The sequence below is a fragment of the Erinaceus europaeus genome, unplaced genomic scaffold, assembly GCF_950295315.1.
Source record: "Erinaceus europaeus unplaced genomic scaffold, mEriEur2.1 scaffold_479, whole genome shotgun sequence".
Taxonomy (NCBI): domain Eukaryota; kingdom Metazoa; phylum Chordata; class Mammalia; order Eulipotyphla; family Erinaceidae; genus Erinaceus; species Erinaceus europaeus.
In genome coordinates, this window is record NW_026647771.1 from 927 (window position 1) to 27,989 (window position 27,063).

Genomic DNA, 27,063 nt, shown 5'->3' on the forward strand with positions numbered 1-27,063 from the left:
ATGTGGTTTATCAGGCAGAGTCTGTTTGCATAATGGTTATGCAAACAGACTCTCATGCCTGAGGCTCCAAAGTCCTAGGTTCAATCCCCCACACACCACCATAAACCAGGATTGATCGGTTCTCTGGTTAAAAAAGAAGTAAATTGGGAGTCGGGTGGTAGCGTAGTGGGTTAAGTGCATGTGGCACAAAGTGCAAGGACCGGTGTAAGGACCCCGGTTCAAGCCCCCAGCTCCCCAGCTGCAGGGGAGTCGTTTCACAGGCGGTGAAGCAGGTCTGCAGGTGTCTCTTTTTCACAACAATGATAAAATAACAAGGGCAACAAAAGGGGAAAAAACAGTCTCCAGAAGCAGTAGATTCGTGGTACAGGCACCAATCCCCAGCAATAGCCCTGGAGGCAAAAAAAAAAAAAAGTAAATTTTACTTGAGCTTGAAGTAAGTGTTACTAAGAATTAAGTTGCAGTCAGTATATTAAAGGGGAAGCTTTTGTCAAGTTAAAATTTACTCTCTGTCAGAATAGATACTGTATGAGAAAAAAACCAAAGGACAATCTAGAGTGAGTCCCTGGATAGGCCACATTTCTTTCTGAATTCTCTCTCATTTTTTAAGAATTTGAGGTGCAGCAGGATAGCTTTCCTGGAAGGGTGCCTGCTTTGTCATGCATATGACTCAGGTGAGCCCAACTCCCACTGCACTGAGGAAAAGTTTTTTGGTGTTATGTGTTTTACCCTTTCTCTCTCTGTCTCTGTAAAAATCATCCTGTGATGTCCTGGTAACAACAACAACAACAACAACAACAAAAAGATACTGATTCATAGCTTGCTTTTCAATTACAAGACCTTTCAGTTCTTCTTCTAGCGTTTGCCCTTCTTCCGTAGCCAGTCAACAGCGTCAGGTTGAGCCTGATGTAAAGTTTCGAGACCTCCTTTGAATCTGGAGAGGTGGCAGTCGTTGACTATGTGGGTCATATCTGTCTGGAGCCGCAGGGGCAGTTTGGACCTTTCAGTAATCTTTATGAAACATAATCGAGTAAATCAGAACTCCTTATAACTACCACTGTAAGACAGGGTTTTAAATACTCTTGTTAGGATGCCTCAGTCAAACTTGCCTATCAAATTTGTGTCTGGCAGGGAATAAAAAACAAGGCCAGCCTACCCAACTTCCTTGACCACATCATTGCCTCCGTGGTGGAAAATAAAAAAACTTCAGATGCTGCAAAGCGGACCTGTAACTTGACTGATACCCAAAAGGAAGTGAAAGAGATGGTAATGGGGTTAAATGTGCTAGATCCCCATACCTCTCACTCCTGGCTCTGTGATGGAAGACTCCTATGTCTCCATGACCCCAGCAACAAAAATAATTGGAAGATCTTCCGGGAGTGTTGGAAGCAAGGCCAGGTAAGCAAGAATAATCGATTCCCAGAACTCAATGGGGGTCATCTTTCTTGATGGCCAGCACAGTTACCAGGATAGTTGAAATTCTGTCTGGGAGGTCTTTAGTCACCAAGACTTAGACATAGTAAGTTTGCTATAGACATTTTTTTGCTCCTTCAACTTTTCTTGAGGTGTTTGTTTCATTTTATTTATTTATTTATTTTATATGTATTGGATAGAGACAAATTGAAAGGGAAGGGGAAATAGTGTGGGAAGGGAGACTCTTGCAGTGCCGCTTCACCACTTGCGAAGCTTTCCTCTGCAGGTGGGGACGGGACTTGAAGCTTAGTCCTTGCACATTATATAATCACGTGCATCACTACCCAGCCCCTTCTTGGGCTTTTCCCCCTCTTTTGTTGCCCCCCCCTTTTTTATTGTTGTTGTTATTGATGTCGTCATTGTTAGGACAGAGAGAAAATGGAGAGAGGAGGGGAAGACAGAGAGGAGGAAAGACACCTGCAGACCTGCTTCACTGCCTGTGAGGCGAACCCCCTGCAGGTGGGGAGCCAGGGGCTTGAACCGGGATCCTTACGCTAGTCTGTGCATTTAGCGCCACGTGCGCTTAACCTGTTGCTCTACTGCTCAACTCCCCTCTTAGGTTTTTTATGTCAGCAAAATACCTTACCTGGATAGTGCACCTACTTTGTCATGTATATGGTATTTTTTCTTCTCTCCCTGTGCCTCTCTCTGTGTCTTTCTGTTTAAAAAAAAGTTGGCCCAGGATAGTAGAACTCTGGCAACAACAAAAAATCAGAAGATTATTAAAAATGCATTTTGTAAATTCTCTGATTTCTAAGATGTGTGTGTGTGTGTGTGTGTGTGTGTGTGTGTGTGTGTCTGAGAGTGTGTGAAAACGCAGTTAAAATTCCTGTTCAGTGATGATTTGGCATCAGTGACACCTCTAGAAGAAATCCTTAAATGTGGTATGAGTGAAGCAAAGGTGGGTAGAAGTATGTGGTACTTTCCTAAGTAGATGTTTCAGGGTCACACAAGTTTGTGTGATATTGTGATAATACTCACTGATTTTCATCCTTTAGCAAATACGTGAGGAATGAGATGATGAAATTGTATAGTTTTTCATTCTCATTGTCAGGAGGTAGTCTCAAGGTGTATTTGTTAGCTTTTTGTCCTCTCACCTCAAAATAATGGTAGATTCTAGTACAATAGAAATGTTTTTGTTTTTTTTTAAGTTTTTCTTTATAAAATGGAAACACTGACAAGACCATAGGACAAGAGAGGTACAATTCCACACAGTTCCCACCACCGGAACTCCATATCCCATTCCCTCCCCTATTAACTTCCCTATTCTTTATTATTTTTTATTTTATTCTGGGAGCATGGACCTAGGGTCATTATGGGGTGCACAAAGTGGAAGGTCTGGCTTCTGTAATTGCTTCTTTGCTGAACATGGGCATTTACAGGTCAATCCATACTCCCAGCCTGTCTCTCTCTCTCTCCCCCTTCTTCTTCTAGCGTTTGCCCTTCTTCCGTAGCCAGTCAACAGCGTCAGGTTGAGCCTGATGTAAAGTTTTGAGACCTCCTTTGAATCTGGAGAGGTGGTGAGCCCTAATGGGGCAGGGCTCTGGGGAGGCAAGGCTCCAGGACACATGGTTGGGTCATCTGCCCTGGGAAGTCCGGTTGGCATCATGGTAGCATCTGGAACCTAGTGGCTGAAAAAGATTTAAGGTAGAAAGCCGAACAAATCATTGACTAATCATGAACCTAAAGGCAAGAATATTGCAGGTGGAGATTTGGGGTCTCCATTTTGGAAATAACTAGTAGCTCTATCTTAGGTATATCCCAAGGGGCCCATGACTCACTAGTTTTTGCCTGTGCCTGACATCTAATGTGCAGGTGACCTAAGCTATTGTCTGGGGGGATGGTATCATAGTTGGAAAAAGGACTAGAAAGCTGGATCAGGGAAGAGAGTAGCTCCCAAATATGGGAAAAGTATGTGAATATTGTTAACTGTAAACCCCATCGATCTGATCTGGGGCCCATGTTCAGCACAGGTGCATATGTAACATCTGCATCCCTGTAGGTATGAGCTCATATTCTGTGGTCATGGCTAGGAACATTCCAGGCTGCGCCAATTTCAGGACCCATCTTCCTCGAGTGGTAGTTAGAGTATGCTATCCAACCTCCCTTTGGAGAATGGAACATTCCCTCCATTGGTGATTAACATTGAGGGCCAGGTCTGATAGGGGCCCACAGAGGGGTCCATTATGTTGTTCCTGATGGAGATGACCAGTGATAGTAGTGAGAGGGATCTGTTAGAGGTCTAGGCTCATATCTGTGTGGGAATCCCAGGATTCCCTGACTAGGACCCCAGGTGATGGGTTGACCTGGTAGTTACTAAAGAGTCATCATTAAAGTATACCAGTCTCTTGCCCTTATTCAGCTTTTTCAGTCCTTACTTTGTCTGACAAGGTTAGCTTTGGAGTGATTGAGGGACGTGCAAAGAAATGACTTCTTGGCAGGGGTAGATAGCATAATGGTTATGTAAGAGACTCTCATGCCTGAGGCTCAGAAGTCCCAGGTTCAATCCCCGTGCCACCAGAAGCCAGAGCTGGGCAGTGCTCTGGTGTTTCTCTCTCTCTCTCTGCATCTCTCTCAAAATTAAATAAATAAAATATTTTTTTAAAAAGACTTCTTTTTCATGCCTCAGGGTAAGAGTAAAATATAGTAATTGAACAGGCTGGGTGGTAGCGCAATGGGTTAAGCGCACATGGTGCAAAGTGCAGGGACCAGCGTAAGGAGCCCCCAGTTCCCCACCTGCAGGGGATCCCTTTGCAAGTGGTGAAGCAAGTTTGCAGGTTTCTGTCTTTCTCTCCCCCTCTCTGTCTTTCCCTCCTCTCTTTATTTCTATCTGTCCTATCCAACAGCAACAATAGCTATGGCAACAATAACAATAACAACTACAACAAGGACAACAAAATGTGAAAAATGGCCTTCAGAAGCAGTGGAGTCATAGTGCAGGCACTGAGTCCAGGTGATAACCCTGGAGGCAAATAAGTAAATAAATAAAGTATAGTAATAGGATAGAAATATTTCCATCTGTTTTAGCTGACATAATGATATTCATAGATTATTAATGAATAATAAGCCATCACGGAGAAGAGGTCATCTACCCCAATAAGGAAAAGTAGAAATAGGTTAGGGGTATGGATTGACCTCTCAATACCCATGTCCAGTGGAGAAGCCAGACTTTCCAGCTTCTACTCTCCATAAAGGTCTTTGGTCCAGGGGGCTGGGTGGTAGTGGACCAGGTTAAATGCACATGGTGCAAAGCACAAGGACTGGTGTAAGGATCCCGGTTTGAGGCCCCCAGCTCCCCACCTGCAGGGGTGTCACTTCACAGGTGGTGAAGCAGTTCTGCAGGTGTCTTTTTCTCCCCATCTCTGTCCTCTCCTCCTCTCTTGATTCTCTCTGTCCTATCCAACAACAACAACAAGAAGTGCAACAAAAATGGGAAAAAATGGCCTCCAGGAGGAGTGGATTTGTAGTGCAGGCACTGAGCCCCAGACATAACCTCCTAGAGGTGGGAGGATCTTTGGTCCATGCTCCTAGAGGGATAGAGAAACTTCCAATGGAGGGGAGGGGACATAGAACTCAGGTTGTAAAAATTGTATGGAATTGTACCCCTCTTACATCACAGTCTTGTCAATCATTAAATCACTAGAAGAGGCCATCTCCTATTTGTCCCTTAATTCTGAGTTAAATGAATTTGCAAGTTGACGCTCATCAGGATATTTTTGTTTCCACAGCCAGTGCTGGTTTCAGGGGTACATAAAAAACTCAAATCTGAACTCTGGAAGCCAGAAGCCTTTAGCCAGGAATTTGGAGACCAGGATGTGGATTTGGTGAACTGCAGGAACTGTGCTATAATTTCTGATGTGAAAGTTCGGGATTTCTGGGATGGCTTTGAGATCATATGCAGTAAGTAGCTGGACATCTAGTTCAATAATAGCAGCCTGAGAAGTAGCATTTATAGGGAGTCGGGTGGTAGCGCAGCAGGTTAAGCGCACGTGGCGCAAAGTGCAAGGACCGGCCTAAGGATCCCTGTTCAAGCCCCCGGCTCCCCACCTGTAGGGGGTTGCTTCACAGGCGGTGAAGCAGATCTGCAGGTGTCTGTCTTTCTCTCCCCCTCTGTCTTCCCCTCCTCTCTCCATTTCTCTCTGTCCTATCCAACAACAACATCATCAATAACAACAACAATAATAACTACAACAATAAAACAACAAGGGCAACAAAAGAGAATAAATAAATAAACATTTTAAAAAAAGAAATAGCATTTATATAGCTAGTAAATTATCTCTCGTGTTAGTGGAAGAACATTATGTTCTGGTCATCCATGTAGCTCACTGGCAATCATATGACTCTCATGGCATGACAGGGTGTGACCATAATGTCCCCAAAGGATTTCATTCAGAAGAAGGGGGATAGAATCCCTGTGAGATGGAAGAATATTACAAGTACTAAAACGGGGTGAGAAAAACAGATTCCACTTAGTTCATTATGGGGGTTTGCAAGTCTGAAAATAAAAGCTCAGTTTTCTGAAACTCCTAATCACTGCAAAGTTGGCAGTGGTCAGTCTAGCAGCTGTTTGTGAGTGCACTTTCTGTCTTTCAGAGCGATTAAGGTCAGAAGATGGGCAACCGATGGTGCTCAAGCTTAAGGACTGGCCTCCTGGGGAAGACTTCCGGGACATGATGCCAACAAGGTTAGTGAACTGCAGTGGGTCATCTTCAGAGACTTATGCTTTTTCTTAAGCAATCACAGAAAAATGAACTTGACCTTGTTGCTTTTTTCTTCATCACTCCTTCCCTTTTGTAGGTTTGAAGATCTAATGGAGAACCTTCCACTACCAGAATATACCAAAAGAGATGGCAGGCTCAATTTGGCCTCTAGGCTACCCAGCTACTTTGTAAGGCCTGATTTGGGCCCCAAGATGTACAATGCCTATGGTATGAGGAAAGGCCATAAGTGCCTCTTCTGTATGTTTATTGTCCATATTTCTTATATACAGAGATTTGTAATCAAGGTCATGTGCAAAGATGATATATAGGTATGAAATTGTAGCCCTAAAATCTTACTGTAAACCAGTGTTAAATCAGAAAGAGGGGAAGGGGAAGAGAAGGGCCCAGAGGATAGTTCACCTGATAGAGAACCTGGATTTGAACTTCCAGCACCATGTACAAGAAGAAGCTTCACAAGTAGTAGGGTAAAACTCTAGTGTTTCCTCCTTTTCTCTCTTCCTCTCTCTCCCTCCCTCCATTTCTGTTTTTTGTTTATAATTGGGATTACTGGGTTACAGTAAATATAGTTGTTGGTACATGTGTAAGATTTCTCAGTTTTCTGCAAAACTCTGATTCGCAGCCCAGGTCCTCCACCACGATGCACCAGAACCTGAAATGCACCCTCCCCCTGCCCTCACCTTACCCTGAGCTCTTTACTTTGGTGCAATCCACCAAACAGTCCAAGTTCTACTTTGTGAAGTTTCCCCTTTCTGTCCTTATTTCTCACCTCTTTTCCTTGAGTGAGATCATCTATCCCATATTCATCCTTCTTTCTGTCTTCTCTCACTTAATATGATTCCTTTAAGCTTTATCCAAGATGAGGTGAAGGTGACTTCATCATTCTTTTTTAATTTTAAAAATTTTCTTTATTGGGGGATTAATGTTTTATAGTCAACAGTAAATACAGTAGTTTGTATATGCATACCATTTTTTAGTTTTTCACATAACAGTACAACCTGCACTATTATTTACTTATTTTATTATTTTTTTTTTATTATTTAAATATTTATTTATTTATTCCCTTTTTGTTGCCCTTGTTTTTTTTTTTAATAATTTATTTCTTTATTGGGGAATTAATGTTTTACATTCAACAATAAATACAATAGTTTGTACATGCATAACATTCCCCAGATTCCCATTTAACAGTACAACCCCCACTATGTCATTCATCATCTTTCATGGACCTGTATTCTCCCCACCTACCCACCCACCCCAGAGTCTTTTACATTGGTGTAATACTCCAATTCCATTTCAGGTTCGACTTGTGTTTTCTTTTCTAATCTTGTTTTTCAACTTCGGCCTGAGAGTGAGATCATCCCATATTCATCCTTCTGTTTCTGACTTATTTCACTCAACATGATTTTTTTAAGGTCCGTCCAAGATCGGCTGAAAACGGTGAAGTCACCATTTTTTACAGCTGAGTAGTATTCCATTGTGTATATAGACCACAACTTGCTCAGCCACTCATCTGTTGTTGGACACCTGGGTTGCTTCCAGGTTTTGGCTATTACAAATTGTGCCGCCAAGAACATATGTGTACACAGATCTTTTTGGATGGATGTGTTGGGTTCCTTAGGATATATCCCCAGGAGGGGAATTGCAGGGTCATAGGGTAGGTCCATTTCTAGCCTTCTGAGAGTTCTCCAGACTGTTCTCCACAGAGGTTGGAGAATTTTACATTCCCACCAGCAGTGCAGTAGGGTTCCTTTGACCCCACACCCTCTCCAGCATTTGCTGCTGTTACCTTTTCTGATGTATGACATTCTCACAGGAGTGAAGTGATATCTCATTGTTGTCTTGATTTGCATTTCTCTGACAATCAGAGACTTGGAGCATTTTTTCATGTGTTTCTCGGCCTTTTGGATCTCTTCTGTGGTGAATATTCAGTCCATGTCCTCCCCCCATTTTTGGATGGGGTTATTTGTTGTCTTGTTGTTGAGTCTGGCAAGCTCTTTATATATGTTGGTTATTAAACTCTTATCTGATGTATGGCATGTAAAGATCTTCTCCCGTTCTGTGAGGGGTCTCTTGGTTTGGGTAGTGGTTTCTTTTGCTGTGAAGAAGCTTTTTAATTTGATGTAGTCCCATAGGTTTATACTTGCCTTAGTCTTCTTGTAATTGGATTTGTTTCATTGAAAATGTCTTTAAAATTTATGCAGAAAAAAGTTCTGCCAATATTTTCCTCTAAGTATCTGATAGTTTCTGGTCTAACATCCAAGTCCTTGATCCACTTGGAATTTACTTTTGTATTTAGTGAAATACAGTGATTCAGTTTCATTCTTCTGCATGTTTCAACCCATTGTTTCCAACACCATTTGTTGAAGAGACTCTGCTTTCCCCATGTAATAGTCTGGGCCCCTTTGTCAAAGATTAGATGTCCATAGGTGTGGGGCCTCATTTCTGGGTTCTCAATTCTATTCCACTGGTCAGTGTGTCTGTTCATGTTCCAGTACCAAGCAGTTTTGATGACAATGGCCCTATAATACAGTTTGAGATCTGGGAGTGTGATGCCTCCGGTTCTGTTCTTTTTTCTCAAGATTGTTTTGGCAATTCTAGGTCTTTTCTGGTTCCAGATAAACATTTGTAGCATTTGTTCTATTCTCCTAAAAAATGTGCTTGGGATCTTGATGGGGATAGCATTAAATTTGTAGATGGCTCTGGGTAATATATTCATTTTGATGATGTTAATTCTTCCAGCCCATGAACATGGAATATCTTTCCACTTCTTTGTGTCTTTTTCAATTTCTTTGAGTAGTGACTCATAATTTTCAGTATACAAGTCTTTCACTTCTTTGGTTAGGTTTACTCCTAGATATTTTATTGTTTTTGTTGCTATAGAAAAAGGAACTGATTTCTGGATTTCAATTTCTTCTAACTTAGTGTTTGCATAGAGGAATGCCACTAACTTTTGAATGTTAATTTTATAGCCTGACACCTTACTGTATTGCCTGATGATTTCCAAAAGCTTCTTGCTGGATTCCTTAGGTGTTTCCATGTATACTATCATGTCATCTGCAAATAAGGAGAGTTTGACTTCTTCTCTTCCAATCTATATCCCTTTAATTCCTTGCTCCTGCCTGATTGCTATGGCAAGAACTTCCAACACTATGTTGAATAGTAATGGTGATAGTGGGCAGCCCTGTCTAGTACCTGATCTGAGGGGAAATGCTTCCAGTTTTTCACCATTGAGTATGATGTTGGCTGTAGGTTTGTTATATATAGACTCCACTATCTTCAGGAATTTTCCATCTATTCCCATTTTTTGTAGTGTTTTGATCATAAAGGGATGTTGTATTTTGTCAAAGGCTTTCTCTGCATCTATTGATATGACCATGTGGTTTTTGGTCTTGCTTTTGTTGATGTGGTGGATCACATTGACTGATTTACGTATATTAAACCAACCTTGCATGCCTGGGATAAACCCCACTTGGTCATGATGAACAATCTTTTTGATATACTGTTGTATCCGGTTGGCTAGAATTTTTGTTCAATATTTTTGCATCTATGTTCATCAGAGATATTGGTCTGTAGTTTTCTTTTTTTGGTTGTGTCCCTGTCTGCTTTTGGTATCAGGGTGATGTTGGCTTCATAGAAGCTGGCAGGGAGTATTCCAGTGTCTTCAATCTTCTGGAAGACTTTTAAAAGTAGAGGTATTCTTCTTTGAAAGTTTTGTAGAATTCATTTGTAAAACCATCTGGTCCAGGACTTTTATTTTTGGGAAGATTTTTGATAACTGTTTCAATTTCATTAGCTGTGATGGGCCTGTTCATGTTATCCACTTCCTCTTGACTTAGTTTTGGAAGTTGGTAGGTATCTAGGAAATCGTCCATTTCTTCCAGGTTCTCTAGCTTGGTGGCATATAGTTGTTCATAGAAGCCTCGCATGATATGTTGAATTTCTGCAGTGTCTGTTGTGATATCTCCTCTTTCATTTACTATCCGATTTATTTGGGTCTTCTCCCTTTTTTGTTTTGTGAGTCTGGCTAAAGGTTTGTCGATTTTGTTTACTCTTTCGAAGAACCAACATTTACTTTTGTTGATCTTTTGTATGGTTTTCCTATTCTCAATGTTATTTATTTCTGCCCTAACTTTAGTGATTTCTGTCCTTCTGGTTGCTTTAGGATTCATTTGTTGTTCTTCTTCTAGGTCTTTAAGATGTGCAATCAGGCTGTTTATTTGTGCCTTTTCTTGTTTCCTAATGTGTGCTTGTATAGCTATGAACTTCCCTCTTAGGACTGCTTTAGCTGTGTCCCAAATATTTTGATAGCTTGTGTCTTCATTTTCATTGAACTCTCGAAACATTTTGATTTCTTCCTTGATTTCCTCTTTGACCCAGAAGTTGTTAAGAAGTGTACTGTTGAGCTTCCACATTTTGGCACTGTTACTAATCTTTTGTTGATTGTTAAGTGTTAGTTTAATTCCACTGTGGTCTGAGAAGATGCTTGGGATGATTTCAGTGCTCTTGAATTTGCTGATGCTGTCTTTGTGGCCTAACATATGGTCGGTCTATCCTTGAGAATGTGGATTTGAGTAAAATGTATATTCCAGTTTCTTGGGATGAATGACTCTGAAAATGTCCAATAGTTCTAGTTTATCTATCTCCTCATTTAGCTCCCTTATGTCTTTATTGATTTTCTTCCTGATGATCTATCAAGTTGAGATAGTGGGGTGTTGAAGTCCCCTACTATGATTGTGTTACTGTTAATATATTGCTTTCAGTAGAAGTTTGATGTATTTAGATGGCTTCTCATTGGGTGCATAGATATTAATAATTGTTAAGTCCTCTTGATTGACTGATCCTCTGAGCATTAAGTAGTGTCCATTCCTATCTCTTTTAATCTTATCTATTTTAAAGTCTATCATGTCAGATATGAGAATAGCTGTTCCTGCCCTTTTTTGTGGGCCATTGGCTTGTATGATAGTTTTCCATCCTTTCACTTTAAGTCTGTGTTTGTCTTGTTGAGTTAGGTGAGTTTCCTGTAGACAACATATTGTTGGGTTGTGTTTTCTGATCCATCTTCCTACTCTGTGTCTTTTAACAGTTGAATTCAGGCCATTGACATTTATTGATATCAAAGATTGAAGATATTTTAACGCCATTCTTGTAGAGTTTTAGAGTGTTTTGATATATGTCCTATTTGTGGTGGTCTGGTTGTTTATAGGAGACCTTTCAGAACTTCTTTCAGGGCAAGCTTGGTGATGGTTGCTTCCATCAACTGTTGCTTGTCTGAGAAGGTTTTGATGCTTCCATCTAGTCTGAATGACAGTCTAGCAGGATATAGTATTCTTGGCTGAAAGCCTTTCTCATTGAGCACTCGATAGATATCTTGCCATTCTCTTCTGGCCTGTAGTGTTTGTATGTTTGTAAGTCTGCTGCTAATCTTATGGGTTTTCCTTTGTAGGTGACTCTTTGTTTTTCTCTTGCAGCCTTGAGGATCCTTTCTTTGTCCTTATTCCTTTCCATTCTAAGTATGACATGTCTTGGTGTCTTTAGGTCTGGGTTAATTCTGTTTGGGACCCTCTGGGCTTCTTGAATCTTTATGTCTTTGGTGTTGTCTAGACTAGAGAAATTTTCAGCTATTATGGCCTGGAGAATGCTTTCTTCCTCTCCTTCTCTTTCTTCCTCTGGTAAGCCAATAATGCGTATATTGTTTCTTTTGAAGTCATCCCATAGGACTCTGTTGTTGTTTTCAGCATCTCTTAATCTCTTTTTGAGATCTCTTACTTCTTTTTTAGTTGTCTCTAATTCATCCTCAATCTTGCTAATTCTGTCTTCAGCCTCATAGATTCTATTCTCTCTGCCCTCTACTGCTTTCTGGAGTTCATCTATTTTGTTGCCCTGCTCTGATACTGTTTTAGCTTGTTCAGCTAGTTGCCTTCTTAGCTCAGCGATTTCAGCTTTCAGCTCTCTAATAACCATGAGATAATTAGAATTTTCTTCCATATTCTCATTTGTTGTTCCTGCATTTCTGATTACAATTTTTTTTCAAATTCTTTACTCACTCCTGTTATTATTTCCTTAGCTAATGTTTGGATGTTGAACTCGTTGTTTTGTGCTTCACCCTCTGGAGGACTTTTAGCTGGACTCTTGTCCTGGTTCGAATCTCCAATATTTTTTCTTGTTGTTTTAACCATTTTATATATTATGTTATGAGTTCCCTTTATCAGTACTTTTCAAATTATTGATCACTATTGCCTGGATTGACTTGTGTCCAAGTAATTTAATTAAAGGGTTTACCGTGGTGGGAGTTAACAGTTTTTTCAATCCCTGAGTTGGAGCTCAGTGGTGTAAAAGCCTCTTTTTTTTTTTTTTTCTTCCCTGTAGGCTATGGGAGCCTGAGAGCTTTTAAACTATCAATAGGCTTCTTAGCTTAATCACTGACTCCTGACCAAGAGATAAAGGAGGGTGTGGCAGAGATAATCCATTGGTTATGCAAAGAGACTTTCACAGCCCCTCAGCTATGCCACTGAGGTATAGGTCTTCTCCTGAGTTTCCCCGGTTAGATCTCTGTCCCCTGGTGTCCCTCCCTGTTGCTGCTCCAGATTCTGAGGGTAGTAGCAATGGAGACTCAGAGTTGCACTTGGTGAGTCTCTGGGGAGTCCTTTCTTCCCTTCAGCTGTCCCCTTGTTGTGGAGCAGACTGGAGGTGGTGTCTCCACTGATAAACTGTTGAACTGTTAGCAGTCACTTAATCTCTCCTTAGGCCCCTCTCTCCTGTCTGTCACCAGCCACGCGTGTTTGTACTCACGGGTGATTTACTGGGTTCCTGTGGTCATTCTAGTCCTGTCTTGTTTCGGTCCGGGTGGTCTCCTTTGGTATTCCTAGTTGATCCGGGAAAGGAGAGGGGAGGGGAGGGGAGGGGAGGGGAGGGGAGGGGAGGGGAGGGGAGGAGAGGAGAGGAGAGGAGAGGAGAGGAGAGAAAGCGATCTGCTCGTAGCTCCGCCTCCGGAAGTCGACTTCATCATTCTTATTCTTAACAGCTGAGTAGTGTTCTGCTGGGCTAGCGTGGGGGTGCCTCTTCCTGGGCGCGTGCTCTCTGTGTTGGAGAGAACTCGACCGGCACCAGCCTGGGCTGTTACTCACTCAGTGACTCAGGAGAGAGAGTCTTAAACTCGTGGCGGAGTGGTAATGCAATGTCTCTATTGATCAGAGAGACAATGCTTTTATAGGATAGAACCGGAAGTGGCAAGTCAGAAACAGAAATGGCTAGGAAAGGGGGTGGAGAAAGGCAAAAGTGGCTGGGAAGGTAGAAACTTCCTTAGCAACTGTTATGAGGGTTTTAACTGGTAGGGTTAATATTATCCTGCAGGCAGGGAGGGTCTTAAAGATAGATCAAAAGAATGGAATGGGTGGGGAATCTTTCAGGCAAACCAATGATTATGTAAATAGGCCATAGTACCAGGAATGCTGGGGGAGCTGGCTTAATGCCTGACAGTGTTCCATTGTGTATATATCACAACTTTCTTAGCTACTCATCTGTTGTGGAGTATTACAAATTGTGCTCCTATGAACATAGGTGTACACAGATCTTTTTGGATGGTGTGCTTGATTCTTTAGGATATATACCTAGGAGAGGAATTGCTGGGTTGTAGAGTAGGTCCATTTCTAGCCTTCTGTGAGTTCTCCAGACTGCTCCCCACTGATGTTGGACCAATATCTGTTGGCCTTTTTGATAACAAAGTGAATATTCTGTTCATATATCTTCCCATTTTTGGATGGGGTCCATTTGTTTTTTTGTTGCTGCGTTTGATGAGCTCTTTATATATTTTGGTTATTAGCCTTTTGTCTGATGTATGCAATGTAAAGATCTTCTCTCATTCTGTAAGGAGTCTGTTTGTTCGGTGACTTTCTTGCTGTACAGAAGCTTTTCAATTTGATATGATTTCATTAGTTTAATTTTGTTTTTGTTTTTGTTACAATTGGACTTGTGTCACTGAAGATGCCTATAAAATTTAGATGGAAAAGAATTCTGCCAATTTTTTCCTCTTAAGTATAGTATCTAAGTCCTTCATCAATTTGGAGTTTACTTTTTTTTTTTTTTTTGCCTCCAGGGTTATTGCTGGGGCTCAGTGCCTGCATTATGCTCCTGGGGGCCATTTTTCCCATTTTGTTGCCCTTGTTGTTCTTATTTTTATTGTTGTTATTGCTGTTGTTGCTAGATAGGACAGAGAGAAATGGAGAAAGGAGGGGAAGACAGAGAGGGGGAGAGAAAGATAAACATTTGCAGAGTTGCTTCAGCCACTTGTGAAGCAACCCCCCTACAGGTGGAGAGCCGGGGGCTGGAACCAGGATCCTTGCTCTGGTCCTTGAGCTTTGCGCCATGTGTACTTAACCCACTGTGCTACCACCTGACCCCCTTGAGTTTACTTTTTTGTGTGGTAAAATGTTCAGTTTCATTCTTCTGCACGTTTCAACCCAATTTTTCCAACACTATTTTTTGAAGAGACTTTCCTTTCTCTGTTTAATAGTTTGGGCCCCCTTGACAAAAATTAGATGTATATAGGTGTGGGTTCCTCCCTATTGCCTTTTGTCTTGTATTTATTTATTATTGGTAGAGACAAATTAAGAAGAGAGGAGGAGGTAGAGAGGGAAAGAGACAGAGAGAGACACTTACAGTCCTGCTGCACCAATTGTGAAACTTTCCCCAGCAAGTGGGGACCAGGAGTTTGCACCTGTGTTCTTGTGCACTGTAATGTTTATGCTTAACCAGGTGCACCACTGCCTGGCCCTGGTCCCTCTCTATTTCTACATGTAATTAATAGGGGGAAAATACTCCCTGACAGCAAAAAGGTAGATGATAATATGTTAAAGAAGTGATAAGTTCCCAGAATGATGATTTTGAGTATGTTTGCTTTTATTATATTGACTTGTATAACACCTGTGTGGATCCCACCCATAAGCTGGTGTATCTCCAGTATTGAAAGTTTTCTCTCAGAAGTTCCATTGATTCTTGGTTTTTAAGAGACTTGATAAACTTAACAATAGTGGGAGTTGGGCGGTAGCGCAGCAGGTTAAGCGCACATGGTACAAAGTGCAAGGACCAGCATAAGGATCCCAGTTCAAGCCCTCGGCTCCTCACCTACAAGGGAGTCACTTCACAGACGGTGAAGCAAGTCTGCAGGTGTCTGTTTTTCTGTCCTCCTCTCTGTCTTCCCCTCCTCTCTTCATTTCTCTCTGCCCTATATAACAATGACTATGACATCAGTAACACAAATAATAAATACAACAACAATAAAAAACAAGGGCAACAAAAGGGAAAATAAATAAATATAAAAAAAAACAAAGAAACTTAACAGTAGTGTAAATAACATACTACCCAACCAGCACTTACTTTATAAAGTCCTAAGTTAATAATTTCCTGAGATGTTTTCATTTGAGTAGAGTGATCATTAGGGAGTTGCTGAAATTCCTTGGCCAAAGCTAATGCTATCCAAACTATAACTCAGTCTTAAAATACTCAGTAAGAGGGGCCAGGTGGTGGCGCACCTGCTTAAGCGCACAAGGTTTAAGACCTGGTCCCCATCTACAGGGGGAAAGGTTCACAAGTGATAAAGCAGTACTGTAGGTGTCTCTCTGTCTCTCTTCCTCTCTATCTCCCCTTTACTTCTCAATTTCTCTCTGTATCCAGTAATAAATAGATAAATAGTATTTTAAATACTAGATGAGAGATAGAATAAATTTCTTGATAAACAGGTATTCTTCACTCATTATTTAAGAACATCTTTGAGTCTATTTTTGCTTGAAGAGTGGTTTATATGGACTCTCAGAATATTGACTTTTAACCTTACAAATCTTTTTACCTTTAGGCTTGATTACAGCAGAAGACAGAAGAGTTGGCACAACAAATCTTCACTTAGATGTGTCTGATGCAGTTAATGTGATGGTGTATGTTGGAATCCCTATCGGGGAGGGTGCTCATGATGAAGGTATGATTTCTAGATGGTGAAGTTTAGCTTCAGAAGTAGAATTGGTTGCCTGAGAGGTAGTGCACTAGGTAGAGCACTTGATTTTCATGCATGAGGTCCCTAGTCCAGTGCCCAGAACCACATATGCCAGAGTGATGCTCTAATTACTTCTCTCTCTCCTACTTAGTACCCCCCCTTTCCCTCTTCTCTCTCATTCTCGTATATAAATAAACAATATATCTAGTAGTCCTGGAGGTGACACTATAGCTAGAGCTTTACAGGTTCTCTCCCTGATCTATCGCATATTCTAGAATGTGTTAGGTTCTGGTTCTTTCTCTCCTTTTTATTCTCATGTTAATAATTGAAACCAAAAGGGGGCCGTAAAGTTGAATCTTTCTCCTCTGTGAGCACCAATGACTTTTTTAAAAAAAATACTTATTTATTTATTTATTTATTTATTTCCTTTTGTTGCCCTTGTTGTTTTATTGTTGTAGTTATTATTGATGTTATTCTTGGATAGGACAGAAATGGAGAGAGGAGGGAAAGACAGACACCTGCAAACCTGCTTCACTGCTTGTGAAGCGACTCCCCTGCAGGTGGGGAGCTGGGGGCTTCAACCAGGATCCTTACACTGGTCCTTGTGCTTTGCGCCATGTGTGCTTAACCCACTGCACTACCGCCCAACTCCCCGCACCAGTGATTTTTTTTCCTTAAATCTCCATTGAGCCTGATCACAAGAGTGACTAGGGATAAAGGTGGGTCACTTAGATGAAAGTGAAGTATAAAAGTGATACTTTGGGGGGCCAGGTGGTAGTGCAGTGGGTTGAACACACATGGCGCAAAGCACAGGAACCAGCATAGGGATCCCTGTTCAAGTCCCCGGCTCCCCGCCTACAAGGGAGTCGCTTCACAGGAGGTAAAGCAGGTCTGCAGGTGTCTATCTTTCTCTCCCCCTCTGTCTTCCCTTCCTCTCTCAATTTCTCTCTGTCCTATCCAACAACAATGACAACAATAATAGTAACTACACCACTGATGGACAAGAAGGGCAACAAAAGGGAGAAAATGGCCTCCAGGAGGAGTGGATTCGTGGTGCAGGCACCAAGCCCCAACAGTAACCCTGAGGGCAAAAAAAAAGTGATACTTTGGGTTGAGAAGAGAGCACAGTAAATGCCTCTGGCTTGGAGGTCCCAGATTCAGTCTCTAGCACCCTATTAAGTCAGCTGAACAGTGTTCTAGTCAATCTCTCATTAAAACAATTTTTTAATATTTATTTATTTTCCCTTTTACCCTTGTTTTTTATTGTTGCTATTGATGTCGTTGTTGTTGGATAGGACAGAGAGAAATGGAGGAGGGAAATACAGAGGGGGAGAGAAAGACAGACACCTGCAGACCTGCTTCACCCCCTGTGAAGTGACTTCTATGCAGGTGGGGAGCCCGGGGCTTGAACTGGGATCCTTGCTTGTCCTTGTGCTTCACACCATGTGTGCTTAACCCTCTGCGCTACAGCTGGACTCCCTAAATCAATTTTAAAATAATAGTTATGCAAACAGACTCTCATACCTGAGGCTCTGAGCTCTCAGGTAAAACTCACCTAGTGGAATGCCTGTTTTGCCATGTGATAAATTGGGTTTAAACACCCAGCATACCACAGGGGAGTACTACCACACTGGAGAATGTTTCAGAGCTGAGGTGCGTCTTCCCCTACCAGCCTCCAACCCTCAGAAAAAAAGTAATATTTTGCTGCATTTTGTGCTCTCTGCCTTCTGAGTGTCAAATTGACATGTTCATTTTTGGAAGTTAAGAAAACATAATGCAAAAGAAATTGAATAATCTGATGTCAAGATTCAAACATAATCAATGTCATTACATTTTGTGCCATACATTTGCTTTTGATACTAAAAACCTATGGATCGTCCCATTTATCTTTTTTTTTCCATTTTTTAATTATTTTTATAATTAGATAGAGACAGCCAGAAATCAAGCGGGTAGGGGAAGGTAGGGAGAGAGAAAAGAGAGACACCTGCAGCACTGCTTTACTACTTGCAGAGCTTTCACCCTGCAGGTGGGGTCCAGAGGCTCCAACCTGGGTCCTTGCACATTGTGACATGTGCGCTCAATCAAGTATGCCACCACCTGCCCCCATCTTTTCTTTCTAAGGATTATAATAAAGAAGCATTAGAAGCCAACCCTGTTGCCAAAGAAATTATACTTCATGGTGTTAAATCCACAGAATCTTAAGAGTTTGATGAGATCTTGAGCAAACAGAAAAAAATCCTTCTAGTTACAGTAGGAAATAAACTACAATTTAAAATAAACTTCTGGCTACACAATTTGAGTGAGAAATATGAGAGGAGAGAGAACCAGAGTGTCACTCTGGCATATGCCTACCCAGAAATGACACAGTGGATACAGTGTCAGACTTTGAAGCTTAAAGTGCCAGAGTTTGAACTTCGCACATGCCAGAGTGATGCTCTGGTTCTCTCACCTCATCTCTTTCATTAGTAAGTAAATAAGTCTTTAATAAAATAAAAATACACACACATGTGTCTTAGAGGGAAAATGTACCTCAGACAAAAAAAAAAAAAAAGAAAAAACAAACAAACTGAGTCTACTAAGTAAGACTTAGGGTCACCCATCCTCTGTATTGGAAGTTTAGCCCAATCAGAGTTTTGATTTATTACCATTATGCTATTTCCCCCCTACCCAAGGCTGAAATTGTTAACCATTTTGTTTTATTCAGATACTAAAATAGTTTGCTACATTGAAAAGTTTCATTTTGCTCTTCTCAGAGGTACTCAAGACTATTGATGAGGGAGATGCTGATGAGGTGACAAAGCAGAGGATTCACGATGGGAAAGAGAAGCCTGGTGCTTTGTGGCACATCTATGCAGCCAAGGATGCAGAAAAGATTCGGGAACTTCTCCGAAAGGTATGCTCCCAAGTAGGCCTGGGAGTATTTTAATGCTCTGTCTAGGGTTTCTCATTTGGAGTTTCTTGGCACTAATGGTCTTTTACCTCCTGGAAAAATACTCTAAAGGTCTGAATCCACACCTCAAGGATGTTGAAAAGAATAAAGCAGAAGCTAGGGCTGGGGAATTAGTATAGCAGTAGTGCTCAGTACTTGCATTTCTCACTTGTAACCAGATTTGAGGTGCTCTGGTGAAAGGTGTGGGGTGGGAAGAGGTCCCAGCTGGTTGAGTGCTCACATTACCATGTACTAGGACCCTAAGTACAAGCCCCCACTCCCCACCTGCAAAGGGGAAGCTTTATGATTGGCAAAGCAGTGCTGCTAGTGTCTCTTTCTCTCTGCCACTCTATCTCCCCCTTGCCTTTCAATTTCTCTGTGTCTCTATAGAAGAGAGGGGTTAAGGGAGAATTTGTAAAGAACAAAGCAAAAACTTTGGCCCACTAAGGACATAGCTGCAGCAAGATGGATTGGTACTATTAATGCTTTGTGTACACTTTCTGATTTTTTTTCATCTTTGGATATTGCTCATGGCTTCAGGTTGGAGAAGAACAAGGCCAAGAGAATCCCCCTGATCATGACCCAATTCATGACCAAAGTTGGTACCTGGACCAGACCCTCCGAAAGCGGCTCTATGAAGAGTATGGTGTGCAGGGTTGGGCCATTGTGCAGTTCCTGGGTGATGCCGTCTTCATACCTGCTGGAGCCCCACACCAGGTAGATTCATACTTGAAAGTTGGCCTCCAAAGTTGTATTTTGTTTTGTTGGGGGAGGGGGTCTAATGGTTTACAGTAAATACAGTTGTTGGTACATGTGTAAAATTTCTCAGTTTTCTGCAAAACTCTGATTCGCAGCCCAGGTCCTCCACCACGATGCACCAGAACCTGAAATGCACCCTCCCCCTGCCCCCACCTTACCCTGAGCTCTTTACGTTGGTGCAATCCACCAAACAGTCCAAGTTCTACTTTGTGAAGTTTCCCCTTTCTGTCCTTATTTCTCACCTCCTTTCCATGAGTGAGATCATCTATCCCATATTCATCCTTCTGTCTTCTCTCACTTAACATGATTCCTTCAAGCTTTATCCAAGATGAGGTGAAGGTGACTTCACTTCATCATTCTTATTCTTAATAGCTGAGTAGTATTCCATTGTGTATATATCACAACTTTCTTAGCTACTCATCTGTTGTCGGACACCTAGATTGCTTCCAGGTGTTGGCTATTATAAATTGTGTTGCTATGAACATAGGTGTACACCACAGTTTTCTTTATAATTTTAAAAGTCCATTACATTTTTTTTCAACAAATCACATATTTATTTATGATAAAGAGGGAAGAATAAGAGAACCAGAATATCCCTCTGGCACATGTGATGCCAGGAACTGAGCTTGGGACATTATACTTGTAAGTCCAATACTCTAGCTACTTTACTTCCTGGGACTTATTTATTATTATTATTATTTTTAATGGTAAGGAAGCCTTGTAAAAGAAAAAATTAAAGTTCTAGCCTGTCCCATACTTTGGGCTTATTTCTTTTTCTTTTTTAAAATTATTTATTGGATAGAGACAGCCAGAAATCGAGAAGGAAGGAGGAACATAGAGAGGGAGAGAAACAGAGAAACACCAACAGCCTTGCTTTACCACTTACGAAGCTTACCCCCTACAGTTGGGGACCAGGAGCTCAAACTCAGGTCTTTGTACATTGTAACATGTACACTCAACCAAGTGCACCACCATCCAGCCCCTGTACCCTATTTCTTCAGAATGTTTTATCTACAAATGCTGACATTTTTAATTATAAATTTGTGTGTGAGAGAGAGAGGACAATAATATCACTGTGGCGCATGCAGTGTTGAGGATTGAACTTGGAACATCATACTTTTGCATCCAAAGCTTTACCTGTGACATCACCACCTCCTGGGCTGCTCTTTGTTACTGTTTTTTTTTTTTTTTTAAGATTTATTTTATTACAAATGAATGAGAGAAAATTTCACAGGGGAGGTTGAGGAGGAGACAAGCCAGACATGAAATCTCAGACATGAAAGCCAGTACTCTATCAATTGAGCTATTTCTCTATAATAAATTTCTTAGAATTTTAAAAATAAAATATAATGTTTTCATACTTTCTAGAAACTGTATCATGAAGATTCTTCTGTTGTTGAATCTCTAAAGCCTAAAATTTTTCTTTTCCACTTTTGCAGGTTCACAATCTATACAGTTGCATAAAAGTAGCAGAAGACTTTGTATCTCCGGAACATGTAAAGCACTGTTTCCGCCTGACCCAGGAATTTAGGCATCTCTCTAACACTCACACCAACCATGAGGATAAACTGCAGGTAAATAATTTCTCCTTTGTCCCCACTCTTATCTTTTCATCTCCTACTTGCCCACATCCACAAGAGGCTCCAATCTGCCTCCTGAAGGTATTCTCTGGGAGACAAAGCTATGGAGGAGGGATGACTTGTCTTTGAATTTTGGGGTGCTCTCCCCAGGAAATACTTAATTTTAAAACTTAATTGTCTTCAGGTTTGCTGTTAGAGAACACTTGCCTTTAACCTAGTCATTTCCATGCAACAGTCTTCTTTTCCAGGGGGAAATACAGTGAGTTAGTGTAGTAGTTTACCAGACAAACCTCAGTCATGTGGGCAAAGCTCTAACATGTTTCTGTGGAGGGGCATTACCCCAGAGCTGCTTTGAAATAAATTTCAGTGCCAGCTCAATTCCTTAGCCCCCCCCACTAGGGCTGCAGTTTGTGTCCCTAAGAATTATATTCACAGAGGTAAGGATTGTCTTCCCTTTGTAGACCAAACAAAACTAGTTAATCAGATTAGGTTTTTCTCTTATGATTGAACTCTAAGGACATAATTTTCTTTTTAGTACATTTGGATACTTTAGTAGTTTGGGGGGGGGGGCAGTGGAGCATTGGGTTAAGCACACATGGTGCGAAGCGCAAGGACCAAGGATCCCAGTTCGAGCCCCCGGCTCCATACCTACAGGGAGGTCACTTCACAGGAGGTGAAGCGGGTCTGCAGGTGTCTATCTTTCTCCCCCCTCTCTGTCCCTCCCTTCTTCTCTCGATTTCTCTCTGTCTGATCCAACAACAACAATAAAGAACAAGGGCAACAAAAGAGGGGGGGAAGCCTCCAGGAGCAGTGGATTCTTAGTGCAGGCACCCAGTCCCAGTGATAACCCTGGAGGCAAAAAAATGAAGGGGCGGAACAAGGAAGCAAATTCCTCAGGCAGAATCAGCAGTCTGCATGAACACTTTCCAGCTTCTCACTTGTACCCTGCTTCTTTCTCCTCCCCCCAATATTTTTTTTTTTTTGCCTCCAGGGTTATCATGGGGGCTCAGAGGAATCCACTGCTCCTGGAGGCAATCTTTTTTTCATTGTTGTTGCTGCTGTTACTGAAATTGAGAGGGGAGGGGAAGACAGAGAGAGGGAGAGAAAGACACCTGGAGAACTGCTTCACCGCTTGTGAAGTGACTCCCCTGCAGGTGGGGAGCCGGGGCTCAAAGTGGTGTACCTGCGCTTCACACTATGTACACCTAACCCAGTGCACTAACACCTGGCCCCCTCTTTCTTCCTTCCTTCCTTTTCTCTCTCTCTCTCTCTCTTGCTCCCACCCTCCCTTCCTTTGTTTTTCTTGTCATGGCTGTGGTTCAGCTATGTCTTCTTTTTTTGTTTACATATTTATTTATTTTCCCTTTTGTTGCACTTGGGTTTTTTTATTGTTGTTGTAGTTATTACTGTTGTTATTGATGTCATCACTGTCAGATAGGACAGAGAGAAATGGAGAGAGGAGGGGAAGACAGGGGGAGAGAAAGATAGACGCCTGCAGACCTGCTTCACCCACCTGTGAAGGGACTCCCCTGCAGGTGGGGAGCTGGGGGCTTGAACCAGGATCCTTAGCGCTGGTCCTTGCGCTTGGCACCATGTGCACTTAACCCACTGTGCTACCTCCCCGATTCCCTCGGGTATGTCTTCTTTGGTCAGTGACTGAAGAGGTTGGAGATTTTTCTTGGATACTGGTGAATTCAATTACCTTCAGCCTGCGTCTAATATGCTTTTTTCCTTCAAAATTGTAGAACAGCTTAACCTTGAAGTTTTTATATAAAGTATTATGCTGAGTAGAAAATTTGATATTATAGATAATAATACAAAGAAAATAAGTGTTGGGGGTTTGGTCAGTAGTACCTCGGGTTAAGCGCACATGGTGCTAAGCACAAGTACTGGCATAAGGATCCCATTTCAAGCCCCTGGCTCCCCACCTCTCTCTATCCTATCTAACAATATCAACATCAGTAATAACTGCAACAACGATAAAACAACAAGGGCAACAAAAGCAGAGGGGGGGGAATAGCCTCCAGGAGCAGAGGATTCGTGGTGCACCGAGCCCCAGCAATAACCCTAGAGGCAAAAAAAAAAGAGAGAGAGAGAGAGAGAAAGAAAAAGAAAAGAAATTAATGTTGTGGCCAGAGGTTCAGTAGGTAGAGCTAGAGCATTGGACTCTCAAGCATGAGAGCCTAGGTTCAATCTCTGGCATTGCAAGTGCCAGGGTGATGGCTTTGGTTCTCTCACCCTCTATATAAATATTTATTTATATAAATATATTTATATAAATAAATGAAATAGTCTTTAAAAGAATGTAGAAGCCAAGCAATGGTACTCCCATTGGAGAACATACATTACCATACTCAAAGGGCACAGGCTTGAGCCACAAGTCCCCATCTGCAGTGGGAAAGCTTCACAAGCAGTGAGGCAGTTTTGAAGGTATCTCCCCTCTGTCTGTCTGTCTCTCACCCTCTGTCAAGAAAGGAGAAGGAAGGGGGAGGGAATGAATGGCCACAAGGAGCAATGGCATGGTGTAGACACCAAGCCAGGCCACAGGAATTTTTATTGTTTCATGCATTCCTTTTCCCTAGAACAATATGTGATACATAGTAGATACTCAGTAAGTAAGGTGGCTTGTGTGCCCATCTCTTCAGTTTAAAAATCACAGTTTTAGGACCAGGTGGTGGTGCACCTGGCTGAATGCACATGTTACAACGCGCAAGGACCTGGGTTCAAGCCCCCTACCCCACCTGTAGGGGGAAAGCTTCACAAGTGGTGAAGCAGGGCTGCAGGTGTCTCTCTGTCTCTCACCCTCTCTATCCCTCCCTTCCCTCTCGATTTCTGACTGTCTCTATCCAATCAATAAATAAAGAATAATAAAAAAATTATTTTAAAAAATCATAGTTTTGGTTAAAAACTATCTTAATTTGTTCACTTTACTTTGATGTCTTTTACTGTATCTTTTTTAAAATTTTATTTATTAATAAGAAAGATAGGAGGGAGAGAGAGATAAATAAACAGACTTTACTCTGGTACATGTGCTGCTGGGTGTTGAACTTGGGACCTCATGCTTGAGAGTCCAGTGCATTACCCACTGCACCATCTCCCAGACCACTACTATATCTCTGTATTCACATGTAAACTGTGTTCCTTTTTATACCCACTATTATTTTAGGCATTCTTGTTACTGTTGGATCTCAGGAAAGGTTCTATCTCATAGGATTATGGTAGAGATTAAATGGAAGTGCACATAGAGCAGTAGTCCCCAGCACATAGTACATACATAGATGATAATTTGAATACAGACTATATCCTATGTGACTTAGAAATTTTCCCTGGCATTGATTTGGGATCCATAGTTTCAGTTAAGGGATTTCCTCAATAACCAATGGCTTATGGTGTAGAACATACATTATGATGTGTGGAACACAGCATGGGGCTGCAGTGAACTAATTGTGCTGATTGCTCTCTGCAGGTGAAGAACATCATTTATCATGCAGTAAAAGATGCTGTTGGCACCCTCAAGGCTCATGAATCCAAACTGGCAAGGTCTTAGGTGTGGAAGAAATTCCAAACTCTCCTGTGAAGCAGGTCTTTCACTCACAACACATACAGGGAACGGCAGGGTTCTCTGCTGGAGCAGAGACCCTCACTTGGAGCCAGTGTGGTCAGTATTACAAACTCTCCAGCCACTCCTCTCTATGCTGCCTCAACACTGAAGGTTGACACAGGAAAGTCGCACAGTTCACACACACAGTTTCAGACTCTTAAGCCAAGGGTGCCACATTCCCATTCTGTGGCCTTCTGGGACTCTTTATAAATGCCTGAACATCACTGGCCATTCCTGCATATTCTCATGATTTGAGATTCGTGGAACCAGGAACACAGGCACACCTTTCTTTTCTTCTCTTGTGCCTAGTTAATGGGAATGTGCTTGGAGATAGGGGGAATCACATAACTGGTACAAATAGGGGCTAATTGCTTAAATATGCCTGGTGGAAGCCTGACAGTGTCTCTGCACATGACCTCCAATACAGCCCATCCCAGGAGACGGGGTGAATCCATTCCCCACAACCTCCCCTCACCCCTCCACAAACACTGGAGTCTTGACCCAAGGAGAACCCATTGCTTCTCCCAGGAGGCTCCAGGATTAGGAAATGTGTGTATTTAGTGAAAAATAGGTTTGTAGTGAAATAGTTACTATTTCATGAAAGTAGATATTTTTAGAATTTTTGAAATACCACAGTTGTTTTCCTGGATTATGAGGAGAGGCACATTACATTTAGTCTTCCTTTCGATAAAACTCTTTGAAGAAATATGATTTTTAGAAGTCAACTGCCCGTTATAGCACAAAATTAGCCAAAGCAAAATTTAAAATAATTGGCTTTTTAGGATATTTTAGTTTCCCCCCTCCCATCTCAGTCCTATCTTGAGGGAACAGCCATCTGAGAAAAAACTTTGTCATGTCTGAGCTGTGTGTACATGAATGAGAACACACACACACACACACACACACACACACACACTGGTGACTCCAGGAACTGTTTTTCACCTAGTACCAGCGTTCCCTTTGGACTCTTCTTACAGTTCCAAATACAAAGGAAAGTCTGATTTCCTACATGAGGCTTTTTGGTTTTGGGGTTTTTTTGTCCAGAAATATTTTCAAGAAAACTTTCCAACTCAATGGAGTTTTATTAAGAATTTATTTGAAAATAATGAAATTTATTGGCCCATAGGTACATTGGGAAATGTATCTATCTTCTTTCCAGCTGTACTGTAGTGCCCTGCAGGCTTGTTTATATGTTCACAGTTACTTTTTTTTTTTTTTAATAAAAGTCATTTATTGTAGAATACTTTTAATTTCACTTTCTGTATTTTAATTTTGTTGAAGGGCTGATTGGGATTTCCATGTTCTTATTAAAAATCTAACATCTATTTGGAGTCGACTAAATTCTTTCTTTGCCAGCAGTCTGGTTGAGGGCAAGTTAGAGGTAAATCTTCATTACACTGCTACATCCAATTATTACTCTTGCTTCATGAATTTGTGCTCATTTTAAGGACAGAAGTGGCACAATGTGGTCATTATGGTTTGAGGGTTTAGAGGGGAGGGCCCATATGAGTTAGAAAGTGGGAAGAAAGCAAGTTTTCTGTTAGTGTATGCTCTGTGAGTGGAGTGAAAAAGATGGATCCTAGGACACTTGGTGGGGGAAAAGGGCCACTAATGTGTGGCACTCAGTGGTAAGATTCCTCAGAATACGAGTCCTGGCTATCCTCATGGGAAACAAATAGTCCTAGATCCACCTGAGAGTTAGTGAGAGAAGATCTAAATGGCATTTATTTTTTGCTTACCTAGCAGTAAAGTGACTTGATAGGTGAGAACAGACTATTCCAATTTGAAAAAATGTTGTAGAGAAGAAGTTGTAAAGAATAGCAATAGGTCATCAGAGGTTGCTTCTCTAGAACCTATTTTATAAAAATACTTCAGGGAGTTGGGCAGTAGCCCAGCGGGTTAACCACAGGTGGCACAAAGTGCAAGGACCGGCGGAAGGATCCCCGTTCGAGCCCCCGGCTCCCCACTTGCAGGGGAGTCGCTTCACAAGCGGTGAAGCAGATCTGCAGTTGTCTGTCTCTCCC

At 41.7% G+C, this 27,063-nt stretch overlaps 1 protein-coding gene across 1 annotated transcript; it reads left to right on the forward strand.

Annotated features, from left to right (window-relative positions):
- Positions 1-1,086: 1,086 nt before the first annotated feature.
- On the forward strand, positions 1,087-26,364 carry LOC132536463 (lysine-specific demethylase 3B-like; the record flags this gene model as incomplete). The annotated part of the gene is made up of 9 exons (XM_060184370.1): positions 1,087-1,395; positions 5,199-5,370; positions 6,064-6,154; positions 6,268-6,398; positions 16,036-16,155; positions 18,924-19,063; positions 19,640-19,816; positions 21,298-21,432; positions 24,905-26,364. Coding segments are annotated over 9 exons (1,356 nt in total), but the record flags the coding sequence as incomplete, so codon positions are not given.
- Between the last annotated feature and the right edge of the window lie 699 nt (positions 26,365-27,063).